This window comes from Chlorocebus sabaeus, chromosome X (genome assembly GCF_047675955.1).
Source record: "Chlorocebus sabaeus isolate Y175 chromosome X, mChlSab1.0.hap1, whole genome shotgun sequence".
Classification (NCBI taxonomy): Eukaryota; Metazoa; Chordata; class Mammalia; order Primates; family Cercopithecidae; genus Chlorocebus; species Chlorocebus sabaeus.
The window spans coordinates 120,152,281-120,169,869 of record NC_132933.1 but is presented as its reverse complement, the minus strand read 5'-3'; the positions used below and the strand labels follow the sequence as shown (position 1 = coordinate 120,169,869).

At 32.8% G+C, this 17,589-nt stretch overlaps 1 protein-coding gene across 2 annotated transcripts in view; it reads right to left on the bottom strand.

The window, feature by feature from the left end:
• DMD (dystrophin) overlaps positions 1 to 17,589 on the bottom strand; it is a 2,258,239-nt gene that overhangs the window by 1,548,295 nt on the left and 692,355 nt on the right. For both annotated transcript variants that reach the window (XM_037986581.2, XM_073013821.1), the window contains exons 10-11: positions 8,272 to 8,460; positions 7,438 to 7,619 (exon numbers count right to left, since the gene is read on the bottom strand). In XM_037986581.2, the coding sequence (XP_037842509.2) occupies positions 7,438 to 7,619; positions 8,272 to 8,460 (371 nt within the window). The remainder of the gene's footprint in view (positions 1 to 7,437; positions 7,620 to 8,271; positions 8,461 to 17,589) is intronic.

The following is a 17,589-nucleotide window of genomic DNA, read 5'->3' as shown; positions in this document are numbered from 1 at the left end:
AGGGTAACACCCCCATGATTCAATTACCTCCCACCAGGTCCCTCCCACAACACATGGGGCTTATGAGAACTATAATTCAAGAGGAGCCAAACCATATCAGCATTATTTATCTTTGTGAGAAAGCATTGTTTTTGAAGATACTCCTCTCTCATTTCTGTGAATTCCAGAAATTTAGCTTTCCTGTAATTTAAACGATGAGTCACATGCATTATTAGTACAAGAGATGTCCACATTGAGTTGCATTACCACATTTACAGAAAAAGTATTATGACCATATCCATTTGCAACCTAACCAAATGTCAAGTTATCATCTACAAATAATTCCTACTTCTTAGTCCAACAGCTAATCATCAATACTCATCAACACTCATATGTTGTCTCTGTTATATATTATTGAACCAGAATCTTGCTATTTCTTAATCACCCATGGGGGATGATATCGACATATGAGGACTGAATGAAATATCAGCACCATTTTTAGAGCTCCCAAGAAAGTAATTAAAATATTTAGCCCACTTCACTTCATAGAAAAATAGAACAGAAGATATCTAAGTAGAGGTTTACGAAGAAATTTAGATTTCTACTCTGTCATAGTTTCAGTTACATCAGTGCTTCTCAAACTTAAACTGATCAGGGATCACCTGGGATATTGCTAAATTGCACAATTCTGATTCTGTATATCAGAATGAGAGCTGAGAGTCTGCATTTTTAACAAGTTCTCAGGTGATGCTGATGCTACCGGTCCTACACCACCTTGATCTGCAAGTTACTATTGCTTAACATTATTGGAAGAAGTAAAAAAATAAAATCAATGATTTTACCACAGTGTGAAATAAAATCACAATTAGGAGTTTGAGACTGTGCACCTCCGAAGTATTTACTGCAATGAATTCAGTTCCAAGATTGGAACTACCTGAGTAACTTAATTTAGTTGTTCGTCTATTCATTCATATATTCACATGTGCAAACTTCTATTCACTGCACTTGGGAGAAAATAACCCACTCATTTGTTCAGCACTTGGGAGAAAATAACCCACTCATTTGTTCAGCACCTCCTTTTCTCTATCCACTCTCACATATGCCATCTTATTTCAAGATTCAAATAGACATTTGGGCGGGGGGAAAAGAGATGAGCCATATTTGTTAGATGTATTTTTCTGTCCAGTCAAAGCATTGATAGTGAATCACAATTATTTTCCATATTATGGCTTGTGTTTCTACCCAGATACTATTCAAATCTCTCCTCCTGCTGATATAAACTAGAACACAAGTTCACTTGGCCTCCTGACTTGCTTTCATTTTTTTTTTCCTTTACCATCACAAAGGTTTCAGTTTCCACCTGCATGTCCTAATTACAATTATCAGGAAAGTTGATGGAACTTGCTGTGCTTGAGTCCTTGTAAAAATGTCAGTAAATCTTTTTTGCTCTCTGTAGGTTGCATTTTTCAATCAAATTAATTAGTTTATTCATAGAGAAGAAAATCTTCTGTTGTCCCTATGCCAGTTGTTTCCTTGCACTTCCACAGTTGGAAGTTGTGTGTCTTGCTTCCCTCTCCCTTACCTCCTACCACCCCAAGTGTATTCCACAGCATTAAAAAAAAATCATTTGGCTTATTCTTAAGGGGTTCTAACAAAACCACATCAACATTCTCTTGTTTTAATTATTATAATTATGAAAGCAGTGGCACTTAGTTTTCTCATTTAAATCTTGTAAACATTGGTAAAGTTTTGTAATTGACCAGTATCAGCATAGTCGTGCCAAACTCGTTTGTGACTGGAGATGTGTTAATAAACTTCTTTACTGTATTAGCTTTTACCTCATCATAGTTTTACATCCATGAAAGCACCAGAATTGGAGATAAAATACATTAGCAAGGAAAGAATCAAATGAGAGTGTGGTTATGAAGGAGAAAGAAAGGAGGAAGTATCTGTATGGTGATTTTTTCCTGACATTCCTTTGAAAGCATATTTTTAAATGTTGCAGTGGTGAAAACATAACTGCAAATGTAATTCTAATCATCCTGCTCATGCTCCCTTTCCCCCACATAAAAGACCCACAACTATACCCTTTGGGGAAAAAATGAGGCAATTAGAAAAAGCTGGAGAAAAAAAGTAAAAAACATCTATGAGGGCCAGGTTTGGTATCTCATGTCTGTAATCCCAGTACTGTGGGAGGCCAAAGTGGGAGGATCACTTGAGGCCAAGAGCTTCAGACTAGCCTGGGAAACATAGCAAGACCTCATCCCTACAAAAAAATTTAAAACATTTAAAAAATTATATATGTCTATATAATTATAATTTTATATGTAATATATAATTTCATACATATAATTATATAATATAAAATTTTATATAACTATATAATATATATAATTATATATACATATATATTTTTAAATTTTTAAAATTTATTGTATTATGTAATTTTATATATAAATTATACATATATAAATTATACATATATTTTTATATGATATATATTTATATATAAATTTATATACACACACACACCCCCCCCCAAAGGGTATAGTTGTGGGTCTTTTGTATGGGGATAAGGGAGCATGAGCAGGATGATTAGAATTTATATATTAGAAATAATATGATTAGATGATTAGAAATAATATATTATATACAATATATAGTTATATAAATTTATATATAAATATATAGTTATATAAATTTATATATAAATATATAGTTATATAAATTTTTATACATAGTTATATAAATTTTTATATAGTTATATAAATTTATATATAAATACATATTATATACAATATATATAATTTATATAAATTGTATATTATATATTATATGAATACATAATTTTATATATTATATAGAATTACATAGTATATATTTTTATCTATTATATATAATTACATATTACATCTTATATATTTTTATCTATTATATACAATTACATATTATGTCTTATATAATTTTATATATTATATATAATTACATATTATATATCATATATAACATATAATTTTATATATCATATATAACTACATATTATATATCATATATAACATATAATTTTATATATAATATATTTTATTATTTTATATGTTATATATAATTATATATTACATATAAAATTATATATAATTATATATTACATATAAAATTATATATAATTTAATATAAAATTATATATAATTATATATTACATATAAAATTATATATAATTATATATTACATATAAAATTATATATAATTATATATTACATATAAAATTATATATAATTATATATTACATATAAAATTATATGTAATATGCATAAATATATTATATAAAATTATATAATATATACAAAATTATAATTATATAATATGTATTATGTAAAATTTTAATATATAAAATTTTATATTATATATATAATTATATATTATATAAAATTATATATGTTTTATATATAAAATGTAAAATTTTACATCAAAAGTGATATAGTAGGGTAAAAAGAATTAACTGATAGCTCATCTGATTTATTACAATAATCTTTCTTTACATTTTATAATAATTTTGCATTCACAAACTGATTTTTTATACCCTATCTCGCCTACTATCTTTTAGAGGTATGTCAGCCTCACACAACTATTGCTGTTTTATAAAACTATGAATTAGAGATCATAAATGAAAAGTATATTGCCCCAGTTCACATAAATAAGTGTTTGAGAAAGCAAGACATTATACCTTAGGCAAACTGGAGAGGATTTTATGTAAGACAGAAATCAGGGCACGCTATTATCTCTGTCTTTTTAATATTTCTTGTTTTGTATGGTAATTGTTGACGGTTTATGGGATAAATAGTATTTCCTAGATGCAACTTGTATAACAGTAACTGTAGGCACAAATCAAAGACGCCTATTTCCAAAAGAAAAAGCATTTTTACTGTCAAAAGGGGGGAAAAAAAGGAGCTAAAACTAAACAGAGAAGTGGTTTTTAAATTAACTAATTGGCTAAGATAGTAGAGTATACTTCTATCACGACTACCAGCTGGTCTAAGACACTACTGTGTCTTAACTGGCCACCTTTACTGGCCTAATAACTGTATACTTTTATTACAACTACCAGCTGGTCTAGTGTCTTAACTGGCTACCTTTACTGGCCTAATAACTGTCCTCTCTTTCTCCAGTGGCCTTACTGATAGGTTTTCTTGACCTATCTCTCACTTTCATAAAATCTGATGGCTTTGTCTTGCCCTTGGTCTAGAATTCAAAGCCCTTATTCAGTCAAAGCCCTGACCAACACTACCATATGTAATTAGTCTCCTACCTATATTTCAACCCCATCTCAGACCTCAGCCATCTAACTTACCACCCTGCAACTCTCCAGTTCCCCTGGTCTTTTGGTTCCTCCAGCAAGACAAACAGTCCCTATTTTAGGGCCTTTGCATTAGCTGTTGCTACTCCGTGAACCACACTTCCTTGGGATCTGTGAATAGTGGTACCTTGTCGTTCATATCTCAAACTAAATGGTACCAATCTTGAAAGTCTTACCTAGATCACAAAATCTAAAGTAGCCCCCTCAACCATTCTCTATCACATTACCTTTTAATCTCTTCAAAAAGTGTATTTTTATTTGGTATTTTTCTGTTTTTTTTTTTTTTTTTTTTTTTTTTTTTTTTAAATTGATTGCCAGCCTCTCCAGAATGTATTTCATGAGATCTAGGTCCAGACCCTGTATGATCATTGAGTCTCCAGTGCCATTAATTGTTTTTGATAACGTATTTCATTAATATTTGTTCATATAAAGATATATATCTCTCACAATGACTATATATCAAATGTAATTTGATTGTTGCTATGAGTTTGGTGCAAAAGTAATTACGGTGTTCCCCATTACTTTCAATGGAAGAAAACACAATTACTTTTGCAGCAACCTAATAGTAAATATGTCGGTAGATGGTATTTGTAATTGCTTAGCATAAATGTTCATAGATTTTAGTGATAAGCTTATCTATATTTACAAGAAGTTTTTAATTTTTGTTATATCAACTTAGAAGTTATAGCATAGCTTTGAATATACTTAATATACCTAGACAAATGTTAATTATCATTTCTCTAATCGCTAAACCAAGGCTTAGACAGGAAATAATGGCTTCCAACTGGATCTATCCAAACCCTGTCTTAGGTAGAGAGAGAAAAGAAGTATGGACTAATATATTCTTACTAGTAATCTTCTACTCTGAAGTAATCATATATTTAGAAAAAAATAGGTAATGCTCCAAGTTGAAGCTAATCATTGATATGACCATAATGGAAACTGAACAGGTTACAATTTATTTGAAGCATTAAGTAAAACCTAGATTAGTTATTTAAAAATACTGACAATATCCTCTTTTCATAATCACCTTTTTTTTTCCTCCCATAAAATCTTTCAAAAATTAGGTCCAGCAAAGTTTACATAATGGCTTATCTCATTAGAATTTTACAGGTTTTATGCATGAACACATACAAAATTAGTGAAAGTGGCAAGGAAGACCACTGTTATTTATAAACTTTCATATTCTTTCTGAATTTGTGTTGCTCAAATAATGCTTTGTAAATTCATTTTTAAGGAATTTTCCAGAAAAGACTATGTGATAGAAGTGGTTGCATGTACGTGTCTCATTTTAAAAACTCTGTAAGATGTTTAGCAAAAGCTATCCCAGCTAGAGGGCCGTCCTTGCCTTCTTGATAATTATTCTAAAAGCTGTAACACATACCAAAGCTCCTAAATCTTCCCTAAGGACAAACTAATTTTTTGTCAATCTCAGCTAGGTAGTAATACTGCCATTTTAGAATTCCCATTCTCTAGTGCGATGGGGATGAGGAAATTACATGCACACATATCTATATGTCTGTCATCCTTCATTTAATGGCAGGTATCCCTTGAAAGGGAGATATTTTGAATAAACATCTTTTTAAATATTAGAATCACAGATAAAAGACTTTTTTTTTTTAATGTTTCAGATAAGAAAAAGTTGCAATTTTAATTCCAGGAGGAATTCCTATTTTCTTGCAACTCAATTTCACACAGCAATTAATTAACTGATTAGTATGAATAATTAATGCCATATTGTTAGTCTTATTGAAAATGGCGAGTATAAGAACAATGAGAGCATTTAGCCTCCAGGAGAGTATGGAAAAATAGAGTGCACAAAGGAGAAGCCACTGGTGCTATTATGGCAAGGGCAGTAAAAGAGGAGGTTGGATTTTCAAAACTTTCTAATTTTGTTTGAGGTTGCTTTAAGTTCCACAGATCATTGCAAATAGAAGCTCTAACCTGAAGAATGTTGGCATATGACCACAAGTAGGCGGCTTGTATATTAATATCAATAACAGATGGAGTAAATTAGTGGACCTGGTCAACACTGGGAGGGGGTGGGCAGACTCAATAATTATGATTATTGTACCTCTCACCTCTAGGGGTAGTGACAATCATCACCATGATCACAGCAGGCAAATATTATCAATATGCATAGACTAGTATCTCCTGGCTTGGAATACATATATAGTTATGAAACCTCTATCTTATATGTACCTTATTTATTCTTTCAAAAGGCCTGAGCTTAAAAATGTGTTTTCCTCTCTCTAATTTCACGCTATAATTTAGTACTGGAATACCAATGCCTCTAGCCTATCTAATGAGTTTCCTTGGTCCTATTTTTAAAGCTTTTAGTCTTCATAAATGTTAAATAAACTTAAGGCATTTGGACAATTTTTTAACTTAATGTATTCAAATCCACAGTTGGCACTTCATTTTTTTTCATTTAAAAATAAATCTATCTTGTCTTGATAGGCTTAACATGAATACACACACCTAACAATATAAATCAAAGCAACATATCCAGAATGATGAGATCTGCTGGTTACCTTTATAAGAAATGTATCCTTTTTTCAGAAACATCTCAAAACCTTTTTATTAAGTCAATATATATTCTTAAGACAATTCACAGCCATACTGTATTTGAATATGAATTTCCCAAAACATTTGAATAATTTTTTTCAAGAGGCTTTCCATACATAGATGAGTAACTCTTTAATATTTTCAAGGGCTTTTTCTTCAGAAGAGAAGTTTCCTGTCAACTGTAGCTAATAAGTGATTTTATGTACATAATCTCCTGTGCATGCTTCTGTGTCTTTTATAGTTACATTTTAATTTTTGGAGGAAAACCTAGAAAATAATAACTATGACAGAATTTTGGCAACTCTCAAAGCATAGTTCTGTAGAGAACAGTGCATCTATCTAGCATCTGCTCTTTTAGTTGTAAAAGTGAAAACCAAAATGTTATTGCCATGAAAATCCAACCACAGTGTCCCTTGAAAGAGAGCTGTGTGCCTTGGAAACAAACTGAGAATCGTAACTTAACCATCAAACCACATCACAATAATAACAAGATTCCAAAACTTGTTAATTTTCTTAATTAAAAACAAATAAGGACTTACTTGCTTTGTTTTTCCATGCTAGCTACCCTAAGGCATTCCCATCTTGAATTTAGGAGATTCATCTGCTCTTGTACTTCAGTTTCTTCATCTTCTGATAATTTGCCTGTTCCAATCAGCTGACTTCCCAATTGTAGAATATTACCAACCCGGCCCTGATGGGCTGTCAAATCCATCATGTACCCCTAACAAAGAAGGAAGTTAACAATTATAATTAGAACTCTAGGTAAATCAGTGTGGTTTTGAGTTTTATTTGTTGGCGGTTTTAAACTTGTGGCCCATTTAGATTTATTTTCCCAGTAAAAGGATTTTAATTTGTACTTGCAGAATCCCAAAACCACTTTTAATATGAATGAAGGAAAAATATCTTAAGTCAAATTCTTCAGAAGCAGGCCCCGAGATAAAGATTTCAGTGCAAGTGACTTATTAAGGAAGAGCTCCCTGGAAGTTCTGCAAGGGAGCTGAAGAAGGAGGAAAAAGGACAGGGAAGGGAAAGAAGCCAAACAAGTATATCATCTCAGGAAAAGTCGCCCACTGAGAGAAGTTAAGCCCAATACCATACAAGTACTGGGTCGGGAATGTAAGTAATGCCTCAGCATTGCCTTGACACAAGAGAAAGGAGCTGGGCTTTCATAGTCTTGTTGGCAAATCAGATAGAAATGCCTTCGATGGTTGCTCTCCAAAAGAGAACTTCAAAATCTGACTGTTGGAATCCCAAGCACATAATAATAACTAAATTTCCGAAATACAAGGATGTAAGAGAGTAATTGAGGAAAAAGGATGACTTGCCATTATCACAAGTCATGTATCGTTTTGTAAATTAATGTTTTAGTTTACCTCATGAGTATGAAATTGTTCTTTCACCACTTCCACATCATTAGAAATCTCTCCTTGTGCTTGCAATGTGTCCTCAGCAGAAAGAAGCCACGATAATACTTCTTCTAAAGCTGTTTGGTAACGGTCCAGGTTTACTTCACTCTCCATCAATGAACTGCCAAATGACTTGTCTTCAGGAGCTTCCAAATGCTGCACAATAAAACAAATTGGGTGTTACACAATTAATGTCTTTGCAGACTGTTCCAGTACATTAAATGATAAATCGAATGAAATATTTAAAATGCTAGGACTATCCACCTGCATTATCAGACACAGGAAAAGCAGATACAGAAAATAGTGAGCTTTCATTTTAACTTCTTCACACATACATCAATTTTCAAATAGTCAAAATCCACAACAGATTAATATTGTATTAAAGTTCTTCTAGATTACTGGAAGGAGTAAATTAGCATATCACCTCATGTTGCTTTTTAAATGCTACAAATATTGATCCATAGGAAATTTCCTCAATTCTTATTTACAATAACTTACATATACATTATCGGAATTATATTTTACATACCTTTGCAATGGCATTAAAGGAAACATCTCTTCCTGAGAGGCCCTAGGTAATGAAATATTTCCAAATGTTTACAGACCAATAAAGGTATCAGTAAGAAAACAAGGAGGTAGGGGAAAGGAAGGAAACATTTAGAAAGAAAAAAAACCTCACCCACCCATCTAAAATTTCTAACAGTATAATTACTTCTATGATTTAGCTTTTATTTCCAGAATGTCACGATTTAAATAGTAAGATATTATCTTAGGAGAAGTAAAATATGCAGTATGTTTTACCCAATTTAATTAGCAGGATATTAAGTGAGATTGCAAATGGTTGTCTCGGAATTTCTACCTGGACCCTAAAGCCAAGAACAAAGTGTACAAAGCATCCATAATTCTAAAAAGAAGATCCAGGGTATCTGTTAAAAAATTCCTAAGAAGTGATCACAAAATTGGTCTCACAACCCTTAATCCACTATCTAACTTAAAGGTGTGTAAGAGCAAGCAAGGAGGTGGATTCGAAAAATTTGGTGAGAAAGATTTCCTCTGGAGAGGCTGGAGTGCTCTGCGTGGCTCTAACTTCTCCCCATCTGAAGCCAAGTAATAGAGACAGGGTCGTTTACACGACCTCTAAACCTGGCCATATGTTTGCAGAGATTTGCATGCTATGGGAACCATACTCTCAAGTGATAGGAGAGCCTTCTTGGGATAACCTACATGTCTGCTGCTTTAACCTAAAGGCATTTATCAAGGGCAAAAATTTGAGTAAACTAGTAAGTTTGCAGGAGGTTTTTCTTCGGCAGGAGTGTACTCCTTGTAGGTTGCTGGGCTTCAAAAATCCTGAGACCATGCTCAAGAGGGATTTTGCTGAGGTCAAGAACATAGGCATACTATTTATGGAGTTGAGCAGAACAAACGAATATTGGAGAAATATTTGTAGAGGAATCTTCTGTATTCCCCAAATATTGCAAACAAGTACTGGGCCCCCTAACAAACAAGGTTTTGTAAAGGAACCAAAAAGCAGTGTAGAACAACAGAAGCTATCTGGGGATTTCGTAATCTCACCTAGAGAAAACTCAACCTTTGGTGGCTTTCCCCTGGTGTGTATACGCTGCATTTCCTGTCCTTCTCAGTTCTGGGACTTAACCCACTAAGCTGCCAGCATCAACTTACTTGTGCTCTTATGGAAAATGCTCAAATTTTGAAACTTTAATATTTTAAATTTCCCCAACTGTTAAGTCCTTTGAGATGACAAAGCACAGTGACAGTTATTGCTACGACATTTTCATCAAATGACACACTCTTTTTCCAGTTTATATAGAAGTGGCAGAGAGAGGCCATCCTGGTGGAGTCGCGATCACCCAACTTTATCATCTCAAAGAGCCTAAGTGCTCTGAAAGGGCTATTTGCATGGGACCCCTGTCTAAGAGTAAGGCAATTTCTGAAGGTCTTAGGGGTTAGAACAAGTTTCATGGTGTATCCCTTCTATCTCTAAATACTATTAATAATAAACATCAAAATCAGCATTAAGGGGGAAAATAACAAAAAGGTAGCCTGAGAGATGTGCACTGGTGGAACCAGCTTCATGTTTGTGCAACCTGAGCAGCTGCACAGGGCCCTGAGCACAGAAGAAACACATGCCTCTTTTATCTGTTGATACTATCCTGAAATTCTTGATAATTTTATTTTTGAATTTGTGTTTTAGAAGAACCAGACCCTGCTTCAAATGCAGAAAGAAGGCAATTTTTCAAGAAAATACAAACGACCAAGAAACCCTATCATATCCTTTCCTACTCCTGTTATGTTCCTGTATGAACCAACCACTTATGCTGAAATTGATGATATAGAAAGAAAAGGAATCTTGTGACTTTGGGAAAGTTAGCCCTGCATAAGCCTTAGTTTCTGCCTATGTAAAATGGGAAGAATAATACTTCCATAATAAGATCGTGGTAAGAATTAAAGAGTGTATAATGCACTTGACAGAGTGTCTGACCTTGTGTAAGAACTAAAGTATGTTATAGCTGTAATTATTATCAAATTCCTGTGTATGTATAAGAAGTGTTTTGAAACATAAATTGCCCCAAGGTTACCTTCTTAAGTCACTGTTTGGGTTTCAGGAGATGGAAAATTATTGTCGAAAATACGCCCCCCAAAATGTGTAAGAGCAAACATTATTTAACTCTTTTTGAAATCTGAACCTCAACCTAGCCCGTATTTAAGAATTCTTAAAAATCATTAACAATATTGAGTTCACATAATCTTCTCCAAATGAAACACTGTAAACAGCACTAGTACTCAAGTAACAATATTTCACATTGTGCAATTTAAATCAAAATATTAAACACTTTATAATTTATTGATGTTTACATAGAATTGAATTTTTGAAGAAAATATTAAAGGCATATCCTTATACTCAAGGACATGACACCTAGTACTCAAATTCTCAATGTAAATATTTTGTCTGAGAATGTGCATAAAACAAAAACATTTCAAAGACAGCCTTCTTAAAGCTAAATTCAAATCTGAATAAGCTATGCAACATTTTACATTTATATCTATAAATTCAACTATAGAGCTGTAATCAAAATTTTAATTTAAGATCTGAGTAATTATTTGTCTACAGACTATGGTTTTTCAAATGGTAAGTCATAATCCATTCACGGTTCATAAAATCATGTTAGTGGGGGGTTATGGCTAGGAATATTTTAAAATTAAAAGAATAAAAGTATTAGTCTGTGCCACTTATATAATACTAAGAATTATTGTCTCAATTTTTGTTTCAGATGTACATATGGGTTTATTTAGATATGTATGTGTATATATGTTCTAAGGTGAGATTAAACTTTTTTCTGCAGTTTGTAAAACAAAATTGGAAATGGCTCTAGAATTTCAGGCTAAGTAAACTGATGAAAAAAGAAATTTGCTTGAATTCTACATTTGTATATTTTCCATAGACAACTTAGAATAAAAGACATTTTAAAATAAAACCATGTTTAATCTGAGAATTTGGAAATAAAGATATATAAAGAGGCTAATACATTGTTTCAGCACCCCAAAATATGTTTTTATCATCACAGAATTTTACATTGCACCTAAGCTGGAATCAGTTCATACATGTCATGGCATCAAATGAGGAGATTTTCTAGGAAACTTGATTTTTGTTGTTTATAGATCTACGCATAAGGAAGATAGACCCCAATCATTTCATGAATGAAGATGCCAGTATCATCAACTGGAACTAATTATTTTTCCTATGCTTCAATCCTATTTTGTCTTTATCACAGTAGTTTATGTTTCTCTTCAGTACATTGGGCAAATAATGATTCTGATGAGAGGCATAACAATGAATGGATGAAACGATTCTGTTTTTTTCTCAGAATTGAGTACACTCAAATTTATTCAACGTTATCCACAGACTTCAGAGTCTTAATTACTGCCTATTTGAGAAAGTATTAGATATTGTCACCTATGTTTCTTGAAGACATTGCTCATTAAAAAAGGTGGAAGAGTGGAAAGGAGAAAGGTAAAACAATGAGGGATGATAAATGACTGTTTTAGTCTAGCAATGTCTAGAAAAATCTCTAGAAACTTGTTTCTGGAAACAATTTCTAGTCATAATTTGTAGTTGTAGAACTTCTATTACTAGAAATTGTCCTAATAAAGTATAGAGCAATAGCCTTGATACTACTCAACATATAAATATATTTTAAAATCCAGTTTACTATCTGCCTGATCTTGGATATTTAACCTCTCTGCATCTCAGTTAATCCATCTATAAAACAAAAAGAATGTCTGTCCATAAGATTTCTGGTAAGATGAGATGAGATAGTGCATATAAAATGCTAAGCACATTCTAGATCCCAAGAAATGCTCTGCCAATGCCTGTGTTTGGGGGCCAATGTTCATTGAAATGGCAAATGATTTTTATGAGGAAACAGTTGAATGAGTTTTGTGTGTTTTTGGAAGCATTATTTGGGCAATTCAAACTGAGGTAAGTCATCTAGTGGCTACATATAGTTTGTGAAACCAGGAGTCCAGCAAACCACAAAACTCTTAGAAAAAATAGCTGGGACACTTTGAGAGGGCACAGTCTATCACTGAGCAGTTTTATATCACTGATAAGATTGATTTATTTTTGCAATTTATCTAAATTCAGCCTTAAAATGTGATATGAGTTTTAACCTGGATAAATAACAGTTTTATTGTTCTTGAATGCGTAAATGCTTCAAGAACATCTGACAATTTTATCAGTCTTAGTTCATTTAAACGTATCATACTTCTATTTTATGGAGCCTAAGTCAATGCACAGATGGTGAATTTTTTGGTGTATTCTATAATCTTTTTATCCCTCAGTAAAAGATTATTTCAGAGATAAGTGATTACAGAGGGATAACCAAGTGGTTCTTTCACTAAATAACAGAAGAACAGTTCTGAAGAACCAGGATTAGTACCTGGAAATATTCTTGCCACATTTCTGCTGTGTTTTCTCACAGATATAATATGTAAACCAGGGTACTAGTCAAAGCATACAAATGATTACTGAAGTGATTGATGAGAAATTAATCCATCATGCAACACTGTACATGATATTCTATCTAATGACACTATTAAATAGGTAATTTTTAATATTGATAGGGCCTGAAATTCAGTTAAAAGTTAAGCCCTAATGAGGATTTATGAAAAATCATGGCTTGCTGTTATGGCAACATTAAAACAACAAATACAACTACTACATATATAATAGCAATAACAACAGCTGCCATTATTTACTGAGTACTTAGTGCCAGTCAATTTGCTAATCATTTAATATGCATTATATCATTTTTCACTACAACAGATCAGGGTAACAGAGATTAGTATGATGAGGAAATGGAAACAGAAAAATTAGGTGACTTGCCAAAGGTCACAAAGGTAACTGGTGGTTCTGGGACTTAAAACCAGGTTGTTTGGATTCCAAAACACATCTTTATCACAATATGATCAATCTCTGTTAATGAAGAAAATGAATTAAGAGTCTAAGCAATAGCACTTTTACAAAATATCATAACTTTTTTTTTTTCTGTTTTTTTGAGATGGAGTTTTGCTCTTGTTGCCCAGGCTGGAGTGTAGTGGTGGGATCTCAGCTCACTGCAGCCTCCGCCTCCTGGGTTCAAGCCATTCTCCTGCCTCAGCCTCCTGAGTAGCTGGGATTACAGGTACACGCCACCACGCCTGGCTAATTTTTATGTTTTTAGTAGAGACAGGGTTTCAGCACGTTGGCCAGGCTGGTCTCAAACTCCTGACCTCAGATGATCCACCCGCCTCGGCGTCCCAAAGTGCTGGGATTACAGGTGTGAGCCACTGTGTCTGGCCCTCATACAACTTCTTAAAAATAACTCAAATTACAGTTTTTCTTAATTGCTACAAATTCAATCAATGGTTTGGAAGCTACTAGGAAAATATCTGGTCTTCACTATGTTGGTGAGTAGGAAATCAAAAGTCAAGTCTAAATAATGCATGCAAGTCACAGACACTGGTATCACACTGAGGAAGATACCAAAATACCAGAAAGACAGCAATGGGATACAGCCCGGATGGTAGCACAGACCCGATAAGCCCCTCATTCTCCATGATGTCCTTATTTCACACTGCATGTCTCTAGCAAAATATCTCATGTACCTCGTAAATATATACACCTACTATGTAGCCACAAAAATTTAAAAAATATTTTTAAAAGTTTTTTAAAAACACAGATACATAAACAGAAAAAAAAAGTCGGAAGAAGCTGAGCAAAAAATAAAGCTAAGAAATTCTTTCTAAAGGCAGGCATGTGCCAAGTCCACCATTTGAACTCTATACCTTCTGTTAATCCTGTGATTTGCCTTTTATGTTAAATGTCAGCAAATTTAACATTCTTCACTATTACAGAATCTGTCACAGAAATGCTACATTGTGCATAGGATGCTCTGTTTAAGAAGACAAAAATGGATATCATACGTACACATATGTGGGTATTTTAGTTTTTAAAAATCTCATTCTATAGCCTATTAAACAAAACGTTCTAGAGCTAAAAACATTAATCTTAATTCCTACATTTAAAAAAATGGCCCTGGCAAAGACTGCTCATCCTCCAATATGTATCTTTCTTCATCCTTTATATAGTATTAGAAAGTTTAGGGGACAATTTGGCTATCTAGAAAAGTAACTCCAGTTTCCACTTTCCCTTGCAGTTAGATGTGGAATGTAACCAAATATTGGCCAGTTGGATATAATGCATGCAACTTCATCATTAAGACCTAAAAGGGCATGGATATGCTCTCTTCTTTGTCCTCCCTCCCGAAGGTCGTGATACACACATGAAGCTGTGAGCTATTCTTGACCATGACTACAAAGACAGTGTCTCAGGGGATGACCGAAAAACTAGGCAGAAGGACTATGGATCCCTGAATGAGCAGAGGTTTCCTACAAGGCCTTGATCACTCCCAACTACACCAAATTTAAGAGAAATAACTCTGAAAGAGAAATAAACTCATTTTTTCGTTCATCCATCCTTGTGTTTTTGTTAGTGCCACAAAACCTACAGCCATCTAATACACTGATATACTCTAAGTTTCTAGTAGCTGAGATTTTATTATTAAAAAAAAAACTATCTGTAAAAGCTTATATGTGATTTTAAAATAAACTTTCTACTGTAAAATCAGATGTCTCTCTAATAACTAAACTCTCTCTCTCTCTGAAACATACTGTCAATGAAGGTTCCAGTCATTTTGCTTCATTATTTTTTTTAAGCCACATACCTTTAGATATTATGCTAACCTTTACATTGTAGGAAGGAAGGGACTCTGACCACACACCTAACAGCATTGCACAAAGATAATAAGCATTTACTAAATTGTTTGGGGTAATTTTAATTTCTCATTCAAGGTCATTTGTGCTTCCAATTTCAGGTTTTATATAAAATATGTTTTAACCAATCAATACCTTGAAAATGGAGTAACATGGCATAAAATATTCATAATTTTAAATATATGCCTTCCCAATATTCCTACTCATATTTCATATGTGATTCACATACATATATATAGTATACAAACTTATATGTGGGTGTGTGTATGTTTTCTTCCTCTAATTTCTCTAATTCTACTATGTATATCTTCGGGTATACATTTACTTTCTAACTTATGTTATATTTTATTCATTTATTTTTTCCTGCACTTCACCTGAGTTTCTGTCTTGGCTATTATAATCCACAAAATAGAACCTTTCTCGTAAAATCAAGAAGAAAGAAAAAGAAACAAGCATTGTTATGGCAAATTCTCCTAAAACAATGGAAGGTCAGAGAGAAAATAATAGAAGATTTAGAGAAACGTACCCAGAACAATTTAGTAACCCAATATAAAAGATTTATTTTTAAAAGTGACAGTTTATAATAAAATTTTGATAAACATCAATTAAAAAAACTTTCTCAGAAATTTATTGGATGGCATGCGAACAATGTCCAGCCTAGTGATTTCTTTGTTCATATTGTTTCATATAATTCTTACAACCACCCTAAAAGGAGGACCTATTTCCAAGATGAGGAGAAAATCGAAGTCACACCTATGAGGTGTGGGAGGAATAATGGGATCCCCAGTAAACCAACTGACATTCCTTGGCTGACAGAGATTCATAGAGTCCAGAGAAGAAGGATGAACATAATAATTTTATACTGTTTGGGTGATGTTTCAATAATTTTAAATGTCAGTAGCTGGTTGGAATTCATATGAGTCGGTAATTGAAACAAGGGATTTTCTTAAAGTACTAAATTCAATTTAAAATAGAATAGTTACAAAATGTCTCAGAAGACCAAACAAATTCTTAATGTTATTTTCCTTAATCCTAAGTTTAACAATTGTATTAATTTTCAAATAGGCCTCATGCAAAAACACCAAGTTTTATTTATTTTAACCAGTAATTTATAAATAGGAAAAAAACGATTCATTTGGCTATACTTTTAAAATAAAAACAATTCAGAAGTAAACTGCTTTAGACAAGTGGTTTTTACTTATTTAAAAAATCAAAACAGAATACATATACCTTGTGAAAACATATTATTTCAAATTGACATATACTGCCACTTAAATAATATTCCTCTAGAATTACTGTAGTCTATAGAGTTTGGAATAGCATATACGAATTACTCAATTGTGAGCTATGAAGAAAAACTAAACATATGTATTCCCATGTAGCCAGTTTCGGAATTCTGTTTTTTTTCTTGAGTCATCATTTATAATATTCTTAGCTATGTACTCATTTATTCCTTAAGTCTATATATAAAGAAATTAGAAGTTAGCACAATAGATTTCCTCAAAATATAGAAACTTATCTACAGTTACACCAACCCTAGCTTCTCCGCTTCGTATTTCAGTGAAAATTTTATTCTTCCTGTTATATGATCCAAGACTCCTTAAACTTTTTTCTGTAAAGGGCTAAATAGGTATCTTCAATTTTGCAGACCACTAAAGGCCAGTTGCCCCCACTCAGCCCCATCACCGCAAATTGTAGCCCCAAAGCAGGAGGAGACAATACATAAGTGAATAAACTGGATGTGTTCCAATAAAACTTTATTTACAAAAAACAGGTAGCAAGTCTATTTTCACCCTCAGGCCGCAGATTGCCATCTCCTGATAATAAAATTGCTTCCTACATTTACTCTAATCTCTGTGCACTTCTCACTATTGATTATCTTTCCTCTCCCCAATCTCTCCCCCTCCAATTGATTCTCCTCAGTCACTTTGCCACTCTATTGCATGTCCAAGC